At 55.1% G+C, this 19,771-nt stretch overlaps 1 protein-coding gene across 5 annotated transcripts in view; it reads right to left on the reverse strand.

The window, feature by feature from the left end:
- Window positions 1-19,771, reverse strand: part of TSPAN9 (tetraspanin 9) — a 192,299-nt gene that overhangs the window by 83,140 nt on the left and 89,388 nt on the right. For 4 of the 5 annotated variants that reach the window (XM_045071683.1, XM_045071684.1, XM_045071685.1 and 1 more), the window contains one exon: window positions 472-551. In XM_045071683.1, the coding sequence (XP_044927618.1) occupies window positions 472-534 (63 nt within the window). In that variant the 5' untranslated portion in view covers window positions 535-551. Of the gene's footprint in view, window positions 1-471; window positions 950-19,771 lie in introns of those variants that run through there. The other variant, XM_045071682.1, reaches the window with a different exon arrangement.

Here is a 19,771-nt window from a genome sequence, read left to right on the forward strand (position 1 = left end):
TGAAGGAGGGAGAGGAAGTGATCTCTGCCATCCCTCCCAGCCCCCACCTCATGCCCACAAAACCAGGCATACTGTCTTCTTGTATATTCAAGAAGAAACTTGAAAATCATCCACATTTGTGCCTGTCTTCCACTCAAGGTCACAGCTGTTAAAAATTCTGGCCCCACACCGATTTCTGCAGGTTACCCGGTGGGGGCACTTGCACCAGGGGAAGGAGGTGGTGGCAAACTTTGCCAGCCACGGAGGAGTAGAGTAAGTCTCTCCTGGAAGACAAGCAATTCGGAGCCTCCATTCAGCCACCAAGGAGAGAGAAAGATGAATGAAGGGGGGGGGGACGATTTTTTAAAAACACGCACACTTACCGTTGTGCAGAAAGCAGGGCAATGCAGCACCACGGAGGAAGAGGGGAGCACGCTACGGTAAGCCCGGAAGAGGAGAGGTGGCAAAGGAGAGCTAAACGCAAGGACTTACCCAGAATATCAGATTGAAGAGGAACATCATGTACTTCAAGCAGCAGAGGCAGCCCCTGGCCATGTTGCACTTCTTAAATTCTAGGAGAAAAACAAAGGATAGGTCCAGGTAAAACACCACGTACTTGCTGCCTTTGGGTGCATTGTACTTGTCAGTCTTGACGCCAGCCTCGGCGCGGCTCTGTCCCCGGGAGCCCGCGGTGCCGTAGAAAGCGCCGGCCGTGAAGCCGCGGCCGAACGGGCGGCCCGAGGTGGACGGCTTGGCAAAGTCCGAGTCCTTGCTGTCCAAAGATGGACTCCGGTGGATCGAAGAATCCTCGCTACTCGACTTCTCCATGTTCGCGTCGTTCCCGGGGGGCGCGAGGGGCGGGGGGCATCGCTCCCGGAGTGGGACGGAGGGGGCGCCCAAGTCGGGCACGGGCGGCGGGTGGGCTGGCGGAACCCTGAACGCCCTCTCTCTGCACCTGGGAGCACTCCCGGCCAGACCCGGTGCTCAGGAGCCGCTACCTCTCGGACGGCGCCCGGCTCCCAGCCGACTGGCCCGGGAGGGCTCTGCGGTGCGGCGCGGCGTGGCGCGGCTCTACGCGCGCTCGCGAACGCTCTCCGGGAACTGGCTGGCCTGCGTAACTTAACGTCTTTGGGGAGGCTGCAATTTGATTTCTCTTTCCAGAGCGTCAGCTCGCCTCCCGGTGCACCGGCCGCTCCACGCGAGGCACAAGGGCGCCAGGATCCAGGTCCCCGGGCACACCTCTCCCTGCCCAGCCCCGGCGCTGAGCCCGGCCACTTTGCGGGCGCTCCGCCTCCTTTCGCTCGGCGACTTTGCGGAGCTGCTCGCCGGCCCTGGGCTGCCCCGGCGCGCGGCGGGCAGTGCTCAGAGATCCGCCGCAGCTGCCACAGCTGGGCTTTCCCTGCGAAATCCCAGCCCCAACTCCCGACTCTGAAATCGCCGGGAGCCCCCTCCCCGGGCCCTCGGCCCCGCCCCCCTGCTTTGCATTCGGCCAATGAGCACTGGGCCTGCCAGGGGGCGGGCAGCCTCCCCCTCCCCAATGACACATTATCTTTAATAGGATTAGCGTTCTGCTGTGTGCCTATACCAGTGCGCCGGGAGCCCTCGCTAAATGTCAAGGGCTCCGGAGCTGGGGGTGAACCAGAACCTTCATCGGAAGGCGCTGGTCTCTTCCACGGGAGAAAAGGGGGCGGCGAGAGAAAGGGAATGGCTGGAGATAACAACGACCCAAGGAAACCAGAGAAGAGGGCTGGGGAGGACAGGAGGAGGAAAGAAGCGCGGCCACTGTCGAGCTGGCCGCCGCCCCCTGTGCACACGGGGCCAGTGGAGGCACACGGTCCCTCCACTACACACGCGCGCACACGCTTTTGCACACGTGGATCTGGCTACCGCACGCAGGGAAAAGAGACCGCAGCGGAGGGGCGAGGTGTGGGAAAGGCGCTTGGGGCCTCCGCGGGGCGCGCGCCGCCTCCCCGCCCCCTCCGCGCGCGCGCGCGCACGCTCCAGCACACACGCGGCTCCGCGAGACTCCTGCAGCTGCGCGAGCCCCCCCAACCCCCACCGCCCCTGCGTTCCCGGGTGGGATGCCGTGCTCGCTGGGACCCCAGCTGGGCTGAGAAGAGTAGGTGGCAGAAGTAGTGTCCTGCCTTGCCCCTCTGAATCCTGCCTGTGCCAAGGGTGACGTTGGAGTGCTCTTGGACCCAGGCTGGGTCCTCTCCCATGAGGACTGCACAAAAGGGGCTGGTCAAAGGAAACAGCAAGAAGAATGCTCTTGCTAGGGGCTAGGGAACACCCAGGAGGAGCCCTTTACCCTGCCGTAAAACACTGCACCTGTGTCCCCTGGACTTGTGCGTAAATCTGCACAGCTGATCAGGAGAGACCATAGTTGGCAAACAAAGACAACTAAAAGACTTGGGGGGGGGGTGAGGAGCCCACGTTTCCTTTCTGTCAGCAGAAAGAGTGCTGAGAACCCCTGAGAGGGGCTTCGTATTTTTGAAGCTCAGTACCCCAGCACCCAACACCCGGCTTGGCCTCTAGCAGGCGCTAGACAAGGATGACTGGATAGAAGAATTCCTGCCTTCCCTGGGGAGCAGGAGTATGATATGTCCAACCTGGATCCCATCAGACATGTATTCCACACCTGCTATGTGCTGAGCCAGGCCCCTTGAGGAGACAGATACAAGGCGTGCTGCTCCCCGCCGTTCAGACACACACAATCTAGTCCAAGGTGATGAGCAGGGACATAACTGGCTATGGTGGAGGCAGAGAGGGACACTTATTCCAATGGGAGCGAATTGAAGACCCTCAAGGATCCACTGGGGTGGCCCTCTATGGAGTCTGTACCCTCTCTGGCTCAGAGGCAGCAGGGGCTGGCTCTCAGCTTCTTTAAAGGGACCTGCAATGGTGTTACTATCCTAAGCCCCTTCCCCACTTAGAGGGCAGCCCAGCAGTGAAACCTAGGGAGTGTCATGGCCATGGCACCTTGATCTCCTGGTTGGGCACAACAGCCCTCTGGATGCTACCCACAGATGAGAGGCAGGTGTCTGGCTGGCTCCCTACTGACCCCACTGCCACCTGACTGGAATGGCTGACGCCTTTTGTCCTCTTCAGCCTCGACCGACTCCCATGCGCTCCCGGCTGCCACTTGGCTCTCATAACATTACTTCTTTGATGCAGGAGAGATCGTTTACCAGCTGGACTGTGAGTCAGGAGACCTGTTTTTCACTCTGAGCTCAATGTTGAGCCGTATGATCAAGGACAAGGTGGTTTTGCCTTTCTGAGCTACTATTTCTTCCTCTTTAAAATGTGGATTAATAGAGCCTACCCCCCGAGAGGTGTCGGCAGAATAAAGTGAGCTGGCAGATGCAAGACCAATGTGAGCCTTGTAAGCACTGAGCAAATTCAAGGGCCTGGTGTCACTAGCCTCAGAAAGACTTGGTGTCAGCACGGGCCCTCCCAAGCTGGCCCCCTCCTAATGTCTTCCTCTCTCTCTCTCTCTTTTTTTTTTTTTTCATCAACTCACACCTTGTTCAGTAAGAATAGCATCTGCCTTGTCCCTAGATCGTTCCTCCTTCATTCCTGATTATAAGTGGATTCAGGCCAGTAATTATTTCCTCAGCAGTGGAGGCCCTGATGGGCCAGGATGAAGGAGGAGGTAAGAAGAGGAGGCTGCCCAGTATAAAAGTTCTGGTCACTCCTGGCCACCTGTGTCGGGAGGGCATTGAAGGCCTCAGTCCATTAACAAAGTTCAGTCATGTCCCATCAGGGCACCCAGCTTAATCATCATCAGGATGTTAAGAACAACAGAGAACTGCAAGGCCTCATTATATCCCAGGCACCAGATCACACACAGCAACTGAGTCTTCCCGCCAACCCTATAGAATAGTGATATTATTATTCCCATTTCACAGGTAAGTAAACTGTATGATTTCAAAGCCCATTTCTTCACTCTCCTGGACTCAAAACCTAGTTCCCAACCATGGGAATCTTCCAGTCTAAAAGGCAGAATCTACAAGCACAACAGAGAATCTGAAATTTCATGTCCTGATGAGAGGTCATAGAGAAAAGGACTTCATTAAAAAAGGACCTTAAAAAAAAAAAAAAAAGCCTTCTGCCCCCACTCCAAGACTGTACATAGAGAAGCCCAAAGAAGAATGATACAGCCAGTTCCATGACAGGACCAGCAAAGAGCTGTCCCTTATACCCCCTGGAGTGGGTGTGGCCAGGGAGAGAAGAGTGTGAGGGCACCCCGGAAGGCGTGGGTTTGGTACACTGAGGGGCAGTGAGGAGCCAGGCCTGCCTGGAGCGGGAGAAGGTGCCTGGGAGTCAAAGTGGGCTACTGGGCACGGCTTTGCATGACACAGGAAAAGTCTGGACTTCATTCTGGAGCTCCCCAAGCAGTGGAAGCACATGACAACACCGGTGCCCTAGGAAGCTGGGCCTGCAGCATGGAGAGGTGAGAAGATCCGCCGCTGTGGTTGCCCCAGCTTCTGAGATTGTGGGTGCAGAAGTAATGACCAGAGAACAAAGGTGGCCTGAGGCCCCATGTCTCCTGCCCACCCCTGAGCCTTAGCTGCTTGCCATGCTCAGGGGAGCTGGAAGACACAGCCTGCCCTTGAGGATCTCTGAGCATGTGAACAAGGCCGAGCTGCCTTGCCTTTTTTTTTTTTTTTTTAAAAACAACAACGAAAAAAAAAAAAAAAGTGAAGCAAGTCCAGAATTCCCAGAGGGGAGAAAGAGAAGTGAATACGTGAAATCAACATGCAACGTCTCTGCTGACTGGCAACTGGGGAGATGTGGGCTCAGAGTAAATGCCAAGCTCTCTCTGCCTCTTCCTGAGTTTCTCAGGCCTGCAGCGTGAGCCAGAGCTCTCAGCTTTGGTCTCTCACTCACCCACACGCAATCAGAGCTCATGGGCCCACACAGATCCCCTTCCTGACCTGCACTGAATATTTCTGTGATCAGCAGCATGCATGGCTCATGGGGTATCCTGTACCTCAAACAGGGCAGCCTTGCGGAGAATTTAGGTTAGACACGAGGTGGCACTTGCTATCCTAAGGAACATGTGAGATGGACCACTGCTGTAGGAGAAGGGAGTCTTAGCCCATCCTAGTTTTTAAACTCCAAAATTAGGATCTTTTTCAGCAATACAGAAAATGCTTTAATTGCTAAACAAACAATTTACCAATGGTGTCAAAAGAGAAGAATGTCCCTAAGCAGGGGGCCCATATCCCACAATGTGTGCATGAAGGCTCAGGAGCAAGGAAAGGTTAGGAGGGTCCAGAGGCCAGAGCAAGGCTCTTTGCCAGGGAAATTAAACAGCTACAAGGTCATGCGTTCCCATACTTGGCCAGGATTCAGGGAGGACAGTAACAATACCAGTGAAAAGATCAGAGTAAAAAAAGAACTAGGGGTAGTTCTATTTTTTTTTTTTATGTGTTTAATTTCTGAGACTTGTAAGGAAAACACACAAGCAAAGAGGGTTTGGCTGCAGAGGCAAGGTCCACCGTTAGAATGGCTCAGGACAGCATACCAAGGGTGACCCGGTACTTCGTTCTCTGGGGAGAGGTTTGCTCCTCCCTCCTGAGTCCCCAGCTGTTTGTTCAGCCTGCAATTATAGTTTGCCCACATGCCTCTGCTCTGGCCACTGGGTACCCAAAGGAGGGAGGGGCTGAATCTGAATCACCTCGTCCCTGCGCCCCGCCCCGACCTTCCACCACCCCGGGGCCTGTCACAGGGACCACCATGGGATAGGTACTCAGAATGTGTCAGCAGGTAGAGAGGAAGGGAAGACCACCATACCTAAGTCCTGAGTTCTAAGGAGAGCCTGAGAGCCCCAAGTTGATTAACCAGAGGATGGGACCCAAGCCAGAAATCTATGGAATTGTTCCTGGAAAGCAGGCTATCTGAGGCCATCAGAACCTGATGAGGGAACTCAGGAAATTTAAATTTCCCAACTACAGATAACAGAATGGAAAGGCCACAAGGTCAACTATTTTGTTCACAGCCGTATCCTCGACACAGAGCAGCGCAGCATGGTGAGGAAAGGGACAGATAGATAAAGAAGCTTTGGATCAGGGGCCATTTTGGAGGAAGACTGGGGAAAGACAAGAGGGAGAAAACAGGAAAGACCAACAGGAACCAGACAGAGACCAAGCTGCGCACGGACCCCTTCCATCCCCGGCAGGCCACGCCTTTTGGAGGAGCTCTAAGGACCATGCAGGTCCCCCTCCAGCTGAGTCCCTGCTGAACTCTAGTCCCTGTGAGCTCCCCAGAGCTGTGGTCACGTCTCAGAGCCCAAGTGCTGGCTGTTAGGAGCCCTGTCAGGGACCACTCCTGGCCACTGAGAAACCATGACTGTGAAGGGTCCCTTAGCTGTGTGTCCGCACGCCACACATAAGAAGTGAGGTGAGCATCCTGGTCAGAGCATGTGCTGCTGACCCTGCGGGCAGTTCACTCTGAGGAGACAGGGTCACGGCTGTCGACCAACTGTATTGCTCATGACCCGGTCAGGAGTGCTGCACGTCAGGCCTCCAGATTGCAAGGAACCAGGTGGAAGGTGTGTTTGGACCGTCAGGAACACCAGCACCACTCAGCACATACCACATGCCCGAGTGGCTGTGGGCCAGCGGGGCCCGGTTCTGTGAGAAGCCAGGGTGTGTGCTCAGATGGCATCAGTGCCCCCTGTCTGAACGGCCATCCCACCCCGCCATGGAGGGCCGGGCTCTAGCGAAGTAATGGCGTGGAAACCCTCGGGGCTTTGGGACTAAATGGATCTGAGTCCCAACCCCTTCTGGAGCAGGTGACTCCAGAACTGCCGGATGACCTAGAACGACCACTTCCCCCCATATCTCAGTTTCCCCAACCACAAAATGGAGATGATAATGCACACTCCCCCAGGCAGGAAGAAGACCGAGATTAAAGGTGAAAACCACAATGTACACAGCACAATGTCCAAAACAGAAATGTTTAAAGGAATTGAGGCACTCTTATGATTACCAGCATGATTATTAGAGTAAATACGGTCACAGTCCCCATTGACGTACAATGCAGGGAACAAAGATACGACGTAATGGATGCACAATAGTCAGTGGCTCCAATTCTAGGGGTAAGCACCTCCCCCTCAGTTCTGGGCCCCCTTCCCCTCTGCCCAACACACCTGCACTTGGCCATCCCATCCGTTCCAGGGCCATTCACCTGCTGATGTCCCCTACATGTTCACCTGGGCCTGCCCCTGCTTCTGAGCCCCAAGTGCATGTACCCAGCTCCCATCCAGCAGCCGCACTGGCTGCCTCCCAGGCAGCTCCAATTCCACGTGCCCTGGACCAACTGAACTTGCCCTAGCCCTGCTCCCCTGGCCATAGCCTCCCCTTCTAGATCAACAGCCAAACACTCACCCTGCTGTTTATGCCCAAAACCCAAGATTCATGCGTGATTCCCCAGTGCCACTTGTTCCCCTTCTGATCAAACACAAGTCCTTTCCAATGAGCCACCTTCTACTTCTGTCTCCACGGGCACTGCCCTGACCCCATCCTAACCCGTGTCTCACCTGGACTCTTGCTGCAGCCTGGGACAGAGCCCCCGGCCCCACCCTGGCCCCAGGGTCCTCTTCACAGGGCAGCTGACACTGTCTTCTCCCTCACCGTGCTCCCTTGTTTTCCTGAGATTAGGTGTGTGTGTGTGTGTGTGTGTGTGTGTGTGTGTGTGTGTATTAGTCTACTTTACTACTGCAGTCCAAATTCCTGAACCAGCCTAAAGGTCTGGCACCCCCTGCCCCAGCCTACCTGTCTAGCTCCGCTGGCAAAGATTCTCCTCGTGCTCATTATGCCCCTGCCAGAGAACCCTCTGAACTTACCTCTCCTTGAGTCTTTGCCCATGCTCATCCCTCTGCCTGGAACACTCTTTCTCAACTCACTGTCCAACCTACTGCTACTCATCCCTGAGCTCTTGCAAAGATTTTCAAAGAAGTTTCTTCCAGTTTGCTGGCTGCCCCTGCAGGCTACACTGCAGCTCCCCTGCCCATCAAGAGTACAGTCTCAGCATCACTGGCCTCTTCCTGCCTAGCCCTCGTCCCAGTTTGGAAGCCTGTTTCCTTGAGTGACAGTTTGCGACCTGATTCTCCTACTTGACCACAAACTGAGGACGGCAGGGACTGGGTCTGTTCTTCTCACTACTGCGTACCCAGTACAATGCCTGACCAGCAGCGGGACTCAATTAACACTTGATAACAAATGAATGGGAGCTCATCGCAGGGTGTGCACACGGCAAGCCGGATCACAAAGAAGGGACTTCCAGTTGTATGGTCACTTCAGGCCATCTAAGCAACAATACCTCAGGATACTAGCTACCTATGTGATCTCTAGCTCAACTACAAAACAAGGAGCTTGGACTAGTTGGTTCTTCAAGGCTTTTTCCAACTTCTAGCCCTGCTATTCCCACCTGTGAAATGGGAAGATGGGCAGGACCAGTCAGGCAGAGGTAAGAGGAAGAGTTTGCTGGAAGGGGAAACGGCTAGAGAAAGCAGAGAGAGAGAGTGCCCCAGACATCCAGGAAGGGCATGTCCACATATCCAGCAAAAACAAAGCTTCACAGGAAGTCCACGTGGGAGGGAGCAGAGATGACCCTGGATGCTTAGGGGCTTCCCCACCCCCACTCTTGTCACCTCCAACCCCTGCACCCTCCTCCCCCTACATGCCCACCAAGATGAACACACATCAAAGTCACTGTGTCCTCTATCTAGAACTCCCTTTCCCCACATGCTCTGAGTGGCTAACTTTCACCGCCCAGGTGGCATCCATGTGGCCTCCTCCTGAAGTCTGGGGCCCGTCCTTGGAGCTCCAGAGTCCATCAGAGCACGGCACTGCCTGTTCACTGACCTCCCCGAGCCCAAGTCTATGTGCTCCTTGAGAGCACTGGCCGTGCCCATCACCTCTGCGTTCCAGCCCTTGGCACACTGGCTCCCACGCAGGAGCTCTTAAACACCTCCAAGCACGTGAGGGAAGCAGCAAGGGTCTCAGCGGGGCTCTTGAGCAAGGGAGAGCCACACTGTAGAAAAATGCACCCTGGCTTAGAGCAGAGAAGTCTTTATGCAAAGAGCAAGAGTGGCCTGTCCCAAAGGACAACAGTCTTTTCTTTGAGCAGGTGTACAGAGTAGGAAGGAACAGCAGAGACCGAGCCCTGAAAGAGCAGGCTGGTGGCCCACTGGGGTACTGCCCACCCTAGGTTCTCAGGCCCTTTTTCCCAACAAAGTCCCCAACCAGCACCATCTTTATTTTAAGCCCCATCAGCATCCCTGTGAGATTCCCTAAAAGGACCTGGTGTGCAAGGCATTGTGCTGGACAGATGTACCAGGACCCGCACACAAGCACACACTGAGCCATTCACTCCAGGGAGACCGAGAGAAAGAAAGGATTTGTTATAAGGACTTATCAAAGAGGGCAGGTGGCTTCCGGGAGGATGAGATAAGGCCAGACTGCCAGGCACAGGGAAGTGTGATGAAGCCCGAGGTTTATTGCCATGCACCAGTGGAAATTCACTGACCCAGCAAATCCAATATTCCTGAACCACCCCATGGAGGGCACTGACTTGCCGGCCAGGCCAGCTCTCTCTGACCTAGCGTCCCGCCTGCCTGCGAAGCCGGCCCTGCAGCTGGGACCCATCCACCGATTGAGGAACTGCCACCTGCTGCCTCCCCTCTTCCCTCCATCCCTCCGCCCCTCCGCCCCTCCGCTGGGCCTAGGACCATTGTCGGGAAGAGCAGCGTGTGCGGAGCACTTGGGATGCTCTAAAGAAGATGGGGGAAACACGCCCCGATTCAGCCGGCTCTGACCCCTCACAGGAAGGGAGCTTGCACGAGTTCCACCTGAGCTGAGGAGGGAGCGTTGTGTGCTGAATGGGTGAGGGAAGGCATATTTGGGCAACCCTACTGGGCAGAAGCTGGCTGTCGAAGGACTCACGAGTCTCATAGTGCATGAAGCTGCTGGTGGTCCCCAAACTGCCACCAGCCACTTCGGTAAAGTGAGGCAGCAGCGCTGGCCAAAACCCCAGGGCATCTCTGTTGCCTCTGCCCATGACCCCACATCTATGCAGCTGAGTCCATCAGGGTACCTCCAGCTGAGGGCCCTCAGAGAAGCAGCCACCCCAGCCCTCTCTTGTCTCCCAAGTAGCAGAGACGAGAATGGTCATGAATCAGACCCTTTGCAGTCCTGCATGTTCTTCCAAAGCCTGCCAGGTTGTCCCAGCGGAGTTGCTGTAACCCAATCTTCCGTGACACGTACCCAGCCATGGCCCCTGACCCAGACTTGCCCAACACATGCCCAGCATGCAGTGGGCACACACGCACGTTCCCCGTCACGGCCTTCCCTCCTGGAGACTGCCAGCCCCGCTCCACCTCCCCCTGCCACAGTGCCCTTACTGCCTCCCATCCTCCTCCTAATGGCCCCTGCCCCAGGCTGCCACCATCGCGGACCAGAGACAGGGCTCCGGGCTGCCATACTGCCCCCTCACACCAGCTCCAAATCTGCTGCCTGCTCCCTGGGCTTTAACACACACACTCAAGCTTGGCATTCAAGACCTTCTACACTGTACTTTGCGGGCCTTTTTTCCCATGAGTTCTGACCTGTGCCCTATTCCCCCAGCAGTAGGAGCTCCTCACAGTTCTCTGGACATGTCTCCACTTTCCTGTCTCCACACTCTGGTGTATGGCCTGCCCTCCACCCAGGACGGCTCCCCCACCCATCTCTGTCTGTAGTAGGCAGGTCAGGACTCATCTCAAATGTCACGTCCTCCATGAATGAAACTCTGATCCTACAGATCCCCCAAACTAAGAGGCCCTCTTCCTGTTCTTAACCTCTCTTTGGGGCACTAATCTCACTCTGCCTTGTACCATGGTTGTTTGCATGGAAGTCTTCCAACAAGACAACAGGAAGACCTGAGGTGATGAACACTCCTGTGATCCTCTTGCAGAACTAGCCTGATATGTGGAGAACACTCCAGAAATGTGAAGACAAATTAACCGAATCCCTCAACACCATCCACATGGCCCCCAAACCTCACCCCCGCCTCCGCCATACATACTCACCTCAACCCATGCATTGGACATGCCTGACACTGCCCTCAGCCTTTTTGGTGGGGACTCACCTTGCTAAATCACTAGCATCTGTCCTCCCTCCTGGAGGCCCTTTATGGTGTCACCCACCAGATTGGGCCACCTCCTGAAGCAGCGGAGGGCTCGGATGTCCAGCCTGGAGCTCAGAGAATGCGGCTGTGCTCCACGAGGCCCAGTGTGTCTGGGTGGCTGCGTGTCACTCATCCCCCAAGCTCTGGCCCCAAGGGGTGCTTTCATATCCCAGTCGGGCCAGATGCCAGGGCACACCTGCTCTTCCCCTCCCCCACACCACTGCCAGAGGAAATGCCAGCCTGCAGCCTTGGCTGGTCGGCCGGACACAGCAGGGACAGGCACTGAGCACTGGCACGGCCCCTCTCTCCCTCCACCCCCGAAGCCTGGGCCTGACCAGCATCCAACCTGGCTTATCCCCGATCCTTCCATGAATGCACGCTCCACTCGACTCTACAGCCTTCTCTGCCTCCCAAAGGGAGAGCCCAGGACAAACCCTCGTGCTGTAGGGAGCCAGGCAGGATGAAGGGCTGGGGCCCAGGGCCTCACTCTGGCACTGACTACTGCTGTGACCTTGGTGAGAGGCTTATAGCTCTCTGAGCACAGTACAGATTGTCTAAATGAGTGAATAAGCACATTTCCATTTTCTCGTCTGAGAACAGGGGGCTGGATATGATTGTGAGGACCAGATGAGGCATTGCCTGGGAAACTGCTTTATCCAATGGATGGAACCTGCCATCCACACACACATACACTGGAACCATCCCGGCTTCATAGGAACTCCACAAAGAACGCTATACTGGTTACTAATCACTGATGACTGCCTGAGCTCCCCTGACAGGACCATACTGGGCCCACCATGGTGGGTGTTACTGAGAAGCATTAACCCTTAGTACCTAATGGTCCATATGGGGAAAGAGCAACAAAATGAAAGGGCAGCCGGCCACAGAAGCACACACACACACATGCCAGAGCGGGAATTACAGACTGAGTGCTCAGAGGACTTGCCCAGGGAGGCCTGGCTTATGTGGGAAGGCTTCCTAGAAAAGATGGGATGCATGCTGAGCCCCCATCCTCACTGAAGGAGGGCAGAGGAGAGGGGTCCCAGATGCCCGAACACAGTGAGCAGAGACCTGTGACCCAGCTAGTTCAAGGGGCTTCCATGTTTAAGAGCGCACGTGAGAGGTACAGGAGTTAGTGGCAGACTTGGGACTGAACCCATGTCTCCTGACTGCTGACCCACTGATCTTCCCTTACAGCGAGCGGACCTACTTTGCCGCACAAAGCTGACCCCTACGGAGGCCTGCATATGGTGTGCTCTGTACACAGAAGGAGGTTGAGGGAAGGGACAGAATGAGATGAGAGAGCACCCATGCATCGGGATGGTCCAGCCAGGAGTGACGGAGAAGCCCCACAGCGTGGCACCAGGGGACGAGCCCCATCAACCCTGGGTAACACACCAATACCTGCTCACATCACACCCTCAGCCGGCATGGCCCTCGTGCTTTCTGACTTCACACGGCAGGAACACGTGTATGTGCTTTACCCAATGAGAGCAAACAGAGGCCCGTCCTCCAAAGCCACAGTCCTGGTAGAGGGGAGATGACAAGCCGGGGGTGGGCTGAGAAATGTGTAACAACCAGCTCTGCTGGCAAGGACCACAGATGGTGGGAAAAGCCATGATCTGTAGTCCTTGCCAATTTCCACGGTGTCAATCCTCCTTTCATGGCCAGTTTCAGGCTACCCATGGCTTAACAGCTGGCAAATTTTCCTATCATTTACTAATAGGCTCTTGAGAGCCAGTGCCCATGGGCTCCAGCAAACCACAGCGCAGCTCCCTTCCCTCCAGAAAAAACTCCACGGCCAGGAGAAGAAACCCAGCCCTGTCCCATCCTCTCCCTTGGTAGGAAAAGTCCCACGGTTATGGTGTGGGAGTTGGAACGCTGGCCAGACACGTCACAGGGAAGGGGTGGAGCACTCCTCTTGTCTGGTCTTTTGGGGTGCCCCACAGGTGGCCTAATCACCAGAGAAAGACAACTGAAATTAGCTCCTGTACTACCGTGACCTTCAATTTGTGAGAAATGCAGGATCTGCAAAGTGCACCAGAGCACAACACAACTGAACAGGGTATGCCTCTACTTTTCGGTTAACTGATTGCTTACGATCTCTCTCCCTGTGAAGCTCCGTGAGGGCGGGGATTGGGTCTGCTTCATTCCTCGCTATTTTCCCCTGGGGCAAGTACTCAGTAAGCACTTGCTGGACCAAGGAATGCCTGGAGGATGCCCCTGCCTGATCCTCTGGGTGCCATCTTGGTTTCCCAAGAGGAGGCAGCCAGGGATTGAGGGAGCCCAGTGGTCAGCGCCTGCCCGACTGGGCTCGGGATGCCTGCATTCTTGTGCTGATCCTGCCACCATGACCAGGCACAGCAGCACCCTCAACCCCACCTCTGAGCACATTTTCTCCCCTCAGTTAGGCCAGAATGGGGCCCTACATGGCTAACCCTGAGCAGTACAAAGGGCCAGGGCGAAGGCCAGACAGGACACCAAGCCAAAGGCCTCTGAGCTCCGTGGTAGGAGGCTCTGTGGTCAGGTTCGAGTCATTCCTTTAAAAGATCTTAGGAAAGACTAGCTCCCTGCGTCCCCTCTGCACCACCCACACCTGAGCCCCCAACTCACCACCCCCTGTTCCCCCAGCCCTGAGCCTAGAAGAAAATCCCCAAAAGTGCTCCCCACCCCAGTGGCTGGAGCCAGTGGAGCCCCAACTCCAAGCAGCTGCCCCATCACGCCTCAGGCGGGCTCCCCACATGCAAAGCAGCCAGCTCATACTGCTATTTTAAGCTCTGCGGGCCCAGCTGTAGCACGTAGCCACAGCGGGCCGGAGGCCCAGGCTGAAGGTAGAAGCAACTAACTCACTAAGAGTGCTGACCTGGGGAGCTCGGAAAGGGAGTGTCGGCCACCCTACATACCACCAGACCTTCCGTGGAGGGACGGGAAACTCCCGGTCCACACCCTCAAACCCACCAGCAATGGGGCAAGTGAGTCAAGAGCTGCGTTAGGCACACCCAGATTCCATTTCTGAATGTGACCCCCTGTGTTTCCACATTGAAACAACTCCTTGCCCCATCTGGACAACCTCGAAATTCCAACAGAGCTGGAGTTAACACGGTACCCAGGACTGGACATTGCAAGGAAACACCAAAAATGCAGACCAAATGAAGGGAGCTGGCATCCTGTTATCTGAGAATGGCCTATTCACTGGGTCCCTCTCTCCACCCCTCTCCCCGACTCCAGTCCCCCTCAGTGACTCTACACACTGCAGGACACACAGCCACCCTCGACAAACACTTGTTTACTGAACGACTGCTTCCACATGTATTCCTAAACCAAGTGTGGTCACAGGACAAACTTGTCGTGATCACTGTTATCATTAGCATTCTTCACAAAAACATACACATTTCGAGTGACCTCATCAGGCACCCAAACTGGTAATAAAGACCACAGGAGCAAGGAAGCAGAAGAGTTTAGCAACAAAACAGGGATGCTCCAGGCTGCGACCCTTCCTGAGAGGGCTGCCACTACCCACCTCCAAGGGAAGAGTGACACTGTGTTCTCTGGGCAGCATGTCTCCTGATGTTGTGCAACATGGAGGCCCTGCTCTAAGCCACCCCCTTCCATGGGACAGCCAGCAGCAGGGAGCTGGCTTAAGAAGTGATGCACAGAACAGAAGCTCTGAGTGCAGGCTAACCCCATCCCAGCCTCATGCCGCAGGACATTAGCAAAACCAGGCTGGGTCACTTGTACCAGGAGCTTGCCACACAGCTCTAATTGCTCAGTTTAAGCAACATCAGCACCAGGGAAAAGGGGAAGGGGATCCAGAAGCTGCTGTAATTAGGGAGCTCGGGGATCTCTCTTCTTGCTACCCATCTATCTCAAGACTGAAGTAGCCACCCACATGGTAAAGAAATAGATTCGCCACCTGGATTAGGGGGAGAGAGAGGGCAATTCCTTGAATTTTCTGGCTGGAAAAAGATCCCAGAAGCTATGGGTCTTCAGAGATCATCCAATTCACTTCTCTCCTCTCCTCCCCTGCTTCCCTGGCTTCAGTCAACCCAGGCGGACTCCTCGTAACATTTTTATTGTAATTGTAAAAGCGATGACAGCAACTTGCATCTACAGAAGTGTATACTGTACAAAGGGATTTCACCTAAGCCAGGATTTCACCCTCATTGAAGTCCTGGGAGGCAGAAGGGCCACACACATCACCGTATCCAAGGGGACGAGACCTGCACTGAGCCCGTCACTGAGGGGCCACACCGGGCTCCACAGCCCTGGTCCTGTGCCCTATCCAAGTGCCGAGTTCCCTTCCAAACACATTTCTCTCAGTGAGGTTCCCAGGCCACCTACTTCCAAATCCCTGGGCGTTCTGAGACCAAAGGCAAATTCCTGAGCCCACTCTGGCCTCATGGAGTCAGAATTCCTGGAAGCAGGACCATGATAACCTCCTCTGGTAATAAAACGTTCAAGGAATTCTTAGAGCGTGCTGAACTCGGAGGACCCCTGGCAGCCCTTCCTTTCCCAACTCAAGCAGCATCACAAGTCCGACTGCCTCCAGCAAAACCCTCCAGGCCTGGACACTGTTTGGGCGCGAGACCCCCACTGCTCCCTTTGGTTCATCTCCTGAAGACACATGTGCACGTAATCACCAAAGTCACCCTGAGACATTTCTGTCAGGAATCTGAAGTCACACCAGCTGGGAAGACAGCCCTGGCCAAAAGCTCCCCTCTCTAGCAGGGACCTATCTGCCAAAACCACTCTGTCAGCCCCAGCCCATATTCACAGATGTGAGCAGGGAGGGGGCGCGGGGAGGCAGAACAGAATGTAGGATTAGGTCACTCTGGGGAAGCTTCTCTTTCCCTCCCACATGTGTCATCAAAGATACAGCCTTGGACTGTTCACTTTCAGATATGCCCGCTCCCCAGCCGAGCTGACAAAGTGGATACCCAGCATTCCCACCATCAGCCCTTGAGACGGCTCCAGACGGCACACCATCATCTGCTCTGACCCTGTGTGCCCCGTTCTGTCATGGACCCGGCCCCCAAGTGGCTGTCCCAGCCTCAGGGAGGGCTCCGTGGCCCCGTTCAGCTCTCCATCAGCCTGCCCTGATTACTAGGCTTCAGTCAGCATCCCCTCCCATGGCAGGGAGGCTCCTCAGGTTGATGGCCCAGTTACAGGTCTCCCTCTCCTTGTGACCCTGACACACACCTGCCCTCTCCCGCTCCCCATCCCCGGCCACGTGGTCTCCTTGACTCAGTCTGGGCAGCCCGAATGGGCTGGGCTCATCTTTGCAAATGGACCGTCAGCTGCAAGAGAGCTGAGCGCGAGTCAGTTCCTGCTGTGTCCCCTTAGCATCCAGTCACGTGCCAGTGACTCAGGAAGCACTTGTTGAGTGAATGAGCCAAGTCTGACCATCTAGCCCCAGCCGACTCCAGTGCTTCCAGAAAAAGGCAGGGGGCTGGGAGCGAACGGGGTTGTGGAGAGTGAACCACAGGGTGAGAGAGAGGGAGAGAGAGAGCGAAGAGCTCACTCACATAAGGCCAAGAACAAGGCACCAGCTCCCCAGGGAGCCTGGTAGGGTGTACCGATAGCTTCCCTAACTCCAATACCCTCCGTCAGTAACCAGAACTGGCAAATACAGCCATTTCCTCATTCCATCAGCAGAGCATCTCCTAGGCAGAAAGCCTGTCTGATCTGGGTGAATTATGTGAGTAATTAACTTCCCTAATCTGCTCCCTCCCTGCCTGCCTTCCAGAAAGGGATAGCAGAACCCCAGGGGAAGGCTGATAAGGGGCAGGAAGAGAGACCATTATTCCCTCGGGATCTGTCAGCCTTCTCCACCAGCCCCAACTTGCCAGGACTCCTAGCCTACCCCACATCATGCACAGCACCCCCCCACCCGGTTTCAAACCCCCCTCACGGCCCTTCCAGGACACACGCATACACATGTGTGTACACACCTACAGTGTTACCACCGCTCCATCGGCTTGGATATTGGCTGCCTTTGAGCTCAGTTTTGAGGCCTCGGTTTGAGGCCAGTCTTGAGCTCTGGCACCCAAGGGACATCCCAGGCAACCTGTCAGATACAGCAAAGGAGCAGGGAGAAGCAGGCAGCATGAATCCAGGCAAAAGACTAATATAAACCACAGAAGGTCTCACTGCTGTAAAGCGCTGGAGGGCAGAGTGGGGCAGTGGGAAGGGTACATGAGATGGGGTCACAAGACCCAGGTCTGAGTCCCAGGTCTATCTTTTAGGGACCATGTGACTTTGGGCAAGCCGCTCAGCCCCTGTGAGCGCAGCTTTCCCACCTGCAAAATGGGCATGCTGCCTCCCTCCCTCCAGGGCTGTCCTAGGAGCCAGGGAGCCCAAGAAGAGCAAGCCAGTCTCTGTCCCTCGGTAGAAGCCCCCTGGGGAAGACCCTGCAAGGCAGCCAACTAGCTCTGCTTGGACACTACCCAGGCATCAACTCGTAGTTCTAACTCCCATAAACCTGTGCCTTAAAAGCCCCACCCTCCCGCCTCTGCTCCTCGCCTTTGAAACGTGGATGGGGTATGGGGCAGACCAGGGCCATGAACTCAGTCCCATCGGTATCAAAGCCCAGCTCTGCCCCTTGACAAGTGACTTAAATGCCCTGCGCCTCAGTTTCCTGATCTGAGTCATGAGTACAATAAATGCCCAACAGTGTGCATAGTCGGTGATCTGTGCACAGGGTCTGATTCAGTGCCTGGCACTTAATAAATAGTAGATAATATTTCTTTTAATTATCATCATCATCATTATTCTGGCTCATAGAATTAGTTCTTCCCTCTGGAGCAGTAAATCAGAGGACTAATTCCTCAGCCAGATGCCAGCCTTTCCTAAGTAAGGAGGCAGAATGGTGTGCCCCTGAGCCTTCCCTTTCCCAAGCAGAGCATCCCCACTTCTTCCTGCTGACACCCTGGCAGCAAGCTCCAGGTCCTTTGCAGCCCCGCCCACTCTCCTTCTGGCCGGTCCTGGTCTGCCGATGCCCTCCCCAAGACGCAGGGCCCTCAACTACTGCATCTGATCAGTAATACAGCACCCCCAGCACCCACCTTGGCATCCAGCACTTAGCAGGTACAGGTAAACGATTAAAGACAGAACTGTCAATGAATGGGCTGAACACCACGCTCATGGCATCCGAAAATGGCAAGGGCCACAGGCTGTGATGGCTCATGATCTGGACACTCTGTTTCCATCCGTGCAGCCTGGCACTGAACTCCCTTCCCACTGTGCATCAGACCACCGTGAACATAAAGCCCCGAGCAGCCCGAAGCCCTGCCCAGAGGGGTCACATCGAGCACGCTAAGGCAGAGCCCCCCTTCAATATTCCTGCAGTTTTATAAATCGAGGTATGGTGTAACTGTAGACGTTTGCCCACTGCCCTTAGTCTCGTTAGCTTCTCACCGTTGTGACTGCACACTGGTGAATTCAAGTCCCCATCTTATTAACCAATGTATCGGTAAATTATTCCCCTCAACATTCAGAAGACCACAGAATTTTCACACTGGGATTGTTGTTAGGGGTCATCAAGCCCCACGCCTGCCACCCCCAAATGAGGAAATCCAGACTGATGATGTAATTTGCCCAAAGACATGTGTCATTCTGTGGCAAACCTGAGATGGGAGCTCTGGATCCTTCCTTTCAGCGCACCCTGATCACTGATAGTAATGGTATGAGGTTCTGAGTACTTACCTTGTGACAAGATTTCAACAGCTCCTTTCCCCAGTCCTCGTAACAACCCAGCAAGTTAAACACTGCTTTCCCCACTTGGCAGAGCTGAGGTGATTCATCCTGGACCACAAGACCAGGCGGATACAGCCAAACTAGGAAAAGAACGTGCCCTCTCTCCAGGAGCCCTGCCCTGGGCCGCTGAGCACTGGAACCTCCACTGGGGTGTCCACTAGGAATGCAAACCAGCAGGCCCAAATCTAAATTCGTTCTCCTCTCTTCTGTCTACCTACCTCTTCTTCCTTTGCTATTTTTTACCCTGTTCATAGTATCACCACCAGTCTAGTCACTTGATCTAGAAACCCAGAGCAATTCCTCAGACTCTGTTATTTTACCTCTTTGCCCTGCAGTTCTGAGCCGTCCCCACACCGCAGAAGCCAGGCCCTTTCTTCTCTTCATGCCATTCCCTTGGCCAAGCTCCTCAACTACCTCCTTCTTCTAAAACCAACAAAACACTCTTACCAAACCCTCCCGCCCGGTGGCCCCTTCCCAGCACGTCCATTTCCAGAACGCCTTTTCCATCTGCCCTTACAAACAGCTCTCTAAAATAAATTGAGCTTATGTTGCTCCAGCTTAAAAACCTCGTTGATTCTAGTCCAAATTTCTTTCACCACAACCTAGCAGGCCTGCGACTCGAACTCCCGTGCATCCTGCAAGACCCCACTCAGCCCTCCTCTCTTCCTGGTCTGGTTGCTGCCCCACCCCCCGGCTCCCTGGAGTCTGTCTTTCCGACTGAGCCTTTGCCAGCCCCTCGGCTGGGGTGCTTCTCACAACGTACTTCCTGCACAAGCCTTTCACGCCCTCCAGGGGTGAGCTCCTCGAGGGCAGGAAGGTGACACCTCTGAGTCCCCGGCTCCAACTCGTGGATTTGCTCCTT

This window comes from Mustela putorius, unplaced genomic scaffold (assembly GCF_011764305.1).
Source record: "Mustela putorius furo isolate JIRA1106 unplaced genomic scaffold, ASM1176430v1.1 tig00003988_pilon_pilon_pilon, whole genome shotgun sequence".
In the NCBI taxonomy this organism is placed as follows: Eukaryota; Metazoa; Chordata; class Mammalia; order Carnivora; family Mustelidae; genus Mustela; species Mustela putorius.